Here is a 4,383-nt window from a genome sequence, read left to right as displayed (position 1 = left end):
AATGTCACCAGACATTTGCATCTGAACACCTCACTCCTGGCCTCCATCAACTTTAGTTAGCATGGGAGCTGAGACAAGGAGCTGACGTGCAGGTGCCTCTTTACTGCAGACCTGCACTGAGGCAAGAGGGATCCCTCCTCCTGTGGGTTTGTGGTGGGCATGGGAGGGAGATGAGTCCCCTTCCAGCCCCAGGACTACAGACCCAGCATGAGATGCCTCCATGGACTCAGCAGAGATAAAGGAGATCCCTGCCTGTCACTGTCTGGGTGTCCTGCCCAATGATGGCAGAAGAAAGAGGCTGCCCAGGGAAGGGGCTGAGTCACCCTCACTGGAGGTATTTCAAAGACACAGTGTTTAGGGACACAGTTTATTGGTGGACTTGCTAGTGTTAGGTTCACGGTTGGACTTGCTGTTCTTAAGGGTCTTTTCCAACTGAAAAGATTCTATGATTCTCAGAAAAGTTGCTTCTTGGACCCAAGTCTGTCTCTCAGCAGAGCAATGACCCTGCTGGAAAGCAGTGTCTCTCCCCAGGTGCGGGAGGGAACATCAGTGATTGCTTCAGCCTGTTTCCCAGCAGGTTCCCCTGGAGGCCCAGGGACACATCTGCAGGGAGCCCAGAGAGGGAAGAAAAAGTGTCACCGTGGGCTGGTCCTCTGCTGCTGAGCTGGGCTGGGCTCCTGGGACAGAGGGAGCTCCTGGCAAGCGGGCAGCGCTGCAGAGAGACAGCTCTGCCCAGGAGCAGGGCTGGGGGCACTGCCTGCAGGCATCGAGAGGAGACCTGCAAGGCAGAGAGAGCTTAAAGGCAGTGTGGAGTGGGAGGATGCTGAGAGCTCACTGCGGGAGAAATCTTCACAGCCCTCTGCATGGTGAGTCTGTGGGTGCAGGGCAATAGAGCTTCAGTTCCTGCAGGGATCTCCGAACACTGGCACAGCTGACAGTGTATGGAATCTGGCAGGAGGACTCTTCATTTCTCTGGTGTAGAGGAGAAGGGTGTGCTCCAGAGCAGGGCTTCCCTGCTGCCCTGTCAGAGGGACAGGGCATGAGGCTGCCTTCTGCTGGCACCAGCTGCAGGGCTGTGAAGCCGGGTGTGCATGCAGGGGTGCCCCGGGCTGTCCTTCAGAGCAGGGTCCTGGTGTTTCAGGGGCTGAGTGGTGGAGCAGGGACTTTGCTGCCTGCCAGGGTCAGCACTCAGCGTGCGCAGGGAAATCCCCATGACAGGGTGGGGAGAAGGTGTGGGTGAAAGAAATGACCCCCGGAAGGGCAGAGCAGGGTGCTGCCGCTGTCGAGAGGGTGCTGCGTGGGTCAGGTTTAGTCCTGGGCATTTCCAAGGGGACTTTCAAGAAGAACGTCAAGGCAGCATTCTCCTGAAAGTTAAGGAGGTTTTGCTTTAAATTTTTATCATCTTGGTGGGCAGGTGGGCAGTGTGATACTAGAATTTAATTCTCCCCTCTGGAGAAGGCACCGAGACCCCAGTTGTCCTTTGGACTTGTCTGAGGTGCTTCTTAGCCCCTGCACACACAGAGATGTCCCTGGGCAGTGCTTGTCTGCCAGGAGGGGTCTGCAGGGCAGAGCTGAGCCCACAGCGGGTGGGATGGGGTCTGTGAGCAGGGAGAGGGAGCAGCCAAGGGGAGGGAGAAGCAGCTGCTGACAGGGACAGTTCTATGCAGCAGAGACAGGGGCAGGCAGTGAGAGGGAGCTGCTTCCAGAAATGCTGTGGGAAGGGGGATTCAGGCATGTCCCTGCCATCACTGGAGAAAACCCGTGGTCTTTTGTCCCACCCAGCAGATCCTCTGCCCTTACGGCCAGGGGGACTCCGTCACCCTCTCAGTGGCCTCAGCCCTGAAGAGAAGAAATTATCAAACGCCCTACCATCTGTCCCTCTCCTGCCTCCATTGGCAGCACCAGCTGTAGTGTTTATCCATTTTCATCCTCCTGTCCCTGCTCCTCTTGTCCTTTTCCCTGGAGAGGAATGGGGAGAGGGGATTTTGGTGCATTGCAGAGATTTGTCCATGTGAATAAAATATCCCAATCCCCTCCTAATCCCCAGGCTCCCAGGGATACAAATGACAAAAGTCTCCTTTCAGGACACCCCATCTTTAGGACATTCGCTTCTTTCCCTACCCAATGCACTCCGTAAGTTTGGTGGGGAAACCAGAACTAAATACTCCAAAGAAAATCTCCTCAGCTCTTCCCCACTTTTCGTTGAATTGGGAGCGACAATGCTGAAAAACTCTGTGATAGGACAAGTAGATTCAATATTAGGTCTCGCCGCATTCCTATTTACCTCTTGCTGTAGGGCAGGACTGAGTCCCCTGGAGCCCACAGCAGAGCCTACTGCTCCCAGTGCAGCCTCAGCCAGCACCAAGCATAGCTCGTGAAAGGGACCCGACAAAGGTCTTTCTGAAATAGGAGAGGCAGCTTTGGTGGGGTTTCTTTGAGAAATGCATTAGGTTTTGCTCAGAGAAGTCTCTTCTAACTTGTCACCTTCTTTTTCCCTGTTGAACAGTGCCCCATGCCCAGAAGAAGCTAATGTCCAACAGCAGCTCCATCACTGAGTTCCTCCTCCTGGCATTTGCAGACACGCGACAGCTGCAGCTCTTGCACTTCTGGCTCTTCCTGGGCATCTACCTGGCTGCCCTCCTGGGCAATGGCCTCATCATCACTACCATAGCCTGCGACCACCGCCTCCACACCCCCATGTACTTCTTCCTCCTCAACCTCTCCCTCCTCGACCTGGGCTCCATCTCCACCACTGTCCCCAAAGCCATGGCCAGTTCCCTGTGGGACACCATGGCCATCTCCTACTGGGGATGTGCTGCACAGGTCTTTTTCTTTCTTTTCTTCATCTCAGCGGAGTATTCTCTCCTCACCGTCATGGCCTACGACCGCTACGTTGCCATCTGCCAACCCCTGCACTACGGGACCCTCCTGGGCAGCAGAGCTTGTGTCCACATGGCAGCAGCTGCCTGGGCCAGTGGGTTTCTCCATGCTGTGCTGCACACGGCCAATACATTTTCACTAGCACTCTGTCAGGGGAATGCTGTGGGCCAGTTCTTCTGTGAAATCCCCCAGATCCTCAAGCTCTCCTGCTCACGCTCCTACCTCAGGGAAGTTGGGCTTCTTGTGCTTAGTGCCTGTTTAGTGTTTGGTTGTTTTGTTTTCATTCTTTTCTCCTATGTGCAGATCTTCAGGGCCGTGCTGAGGATCCCCTCTGAGCAGGGACGCCACAAAGCCTTTTCCACGTGCCTCCCTCACCTGGCCGTGGTCTCCATGTTTGTCAGCACTGGAGTGTTTGCCTACCTGAAGCCCCCCTCCATCTCCTCCCCATCGCTCGATCTGGTTTCGGCAGTTCTGTACTCGGTGGTGCCTCCAGCAGTGAACCCCCTCCTCTACAGCATGAGGAACCAGGAGCTCAAGGATGCCCTGCAGAAAATGATGAGCGGGTGCTTTTCAGAAGCAGTAAACTGCCTGTTTTCTTCTGCAGAGCTCTGATAATGTAACTCAGTGCAGGCCCTGCCTGCCTTCTCAGATTGTTCATTGTGGTGGCGGTGGTGTTTTCTTTATTTTTCTAGTGATAATGTGCACAATGAAAGTTTATTATTCATCCCACTTCTAATTCACTGTCTACCTCTAGAATTTGACCCAGAGGCTGTGTAAATGATGCGCAGTGCTCTCTCTGTATTTCAGCATAATAAAGGACCCTGCAGTGACTTGTTTGCCTGAGAACCTTCCTCTGAGATCCTGGTGAAGCTGCAGGGCAGTGCCTGTGTGCAGAGGGGAAGGGGAAAAGAGTCTCAGCACAGCAGCGCTGCCAGGCAGCACCAGCAATTGGTCTTCCCAGAGCTGCTCTCTTTGCACTCCCACGCTCTCCTTCTGAGCCCCTGGGTTGGTGTAAGGCTGGAGTGCTCTGGCAGCTCGGTCACAGTCCTGGGAGTGGCTGCATGGTCCTTTGTTACCAGCTGGGCTGAAACCACAACACAGTCCAAGCAGATCCTCAGCTACCAGAAAGCAGCTCTCGTGCAGTCCCGCACTGCCCTTCTGCTGGTTTTCGTACTTCTCCACCATCTCATGGTGGTAGCAGCCATGGCTGCCCTCCTCCTTCCCATCCCCAGCCAGATCCACCCTGTCTGTCAGGAAGAGACTGGCCCTAGACAGCTCATCGAGTGTCTCATTGTAGGTTCCTTCCAGCTGAACTATTCCATTCTGTTCTGTTCTGTTCTGTTCTACTCTGCTCTGTTCCCTGTGCTCAGCATGAGTCAAATCCAATGAGACTGTTATTTGCCTGAAAGGCCAGGGGCTTTTCAGCTCTGAAACCACTTTGAAGGACACATAACACAAAGCTTGTAAGAGGAAACAGGATATTATTTCTATTTTTCTGACTCT

General features: G+C 54.1%; 1 protein-coding gene across 1 annotated transcript; it reads left to right on the top strand.

Annotated features, from left to right (window-relative positions):
* The first annotated feature begins 820 nt into the window (after nucleotides 1–820).
* LOC126037158 (olfactory receptor 14A16-like) lies at nucleotides 821–3,492 on the top strand. Its single transcript, XM_049797425.1, has 2 exons — nucleotides 821–866; nucleotides 2,507–3,492. The coding sequence occupies exons 1-2, from the start codon at nucleotides 821–823 to the stop codon at nucleotides 3,490–3,492; spliced, it is 1,032 nt and encodes a 343-aa protein (XP_049653382.1).
* Nucleotides 3,493–4,383: the final 891 nt, after the last annotated feature.

The sequence above is a fragment of the Accipiter gentilis genome, unplaced genomic scaffold (assembly GCF_929443795.1).
Source record: "Accipiter gentilis unplaced genomic scaffold, bAccGen1.1, whole genome shotgun sequence".
Taxonomy (NCBI): Eukaryota; Metazoa; Chordata; class Aves; order Accipitriformes; family Accipitridae; genus Astur; species Astur gentilis.
Note: the sequence above shows the minus strand (reverse complement) of the source record. Positions and strands in the feature narration are given on the sequence as shown.

What these genes read in the sequence shown, in the direction of transcription:
- LOC126037158 (XM_049797425.1), top strand. Translation starts at nt 821, where the DNA reads ATGCTGAGAGCTCACTGCGGGAGAAATCTTCACAGCCCTCTGCATG. An exon ending in TCTTCACAGCCCTCTGCATG is followed by an intron (nt 867 to 2,506) that starts GTGAGTCTGTGG and finishes CCTGTTGAACAG; the next exon opens with TGCCCCATGCCCAGAAGAAG.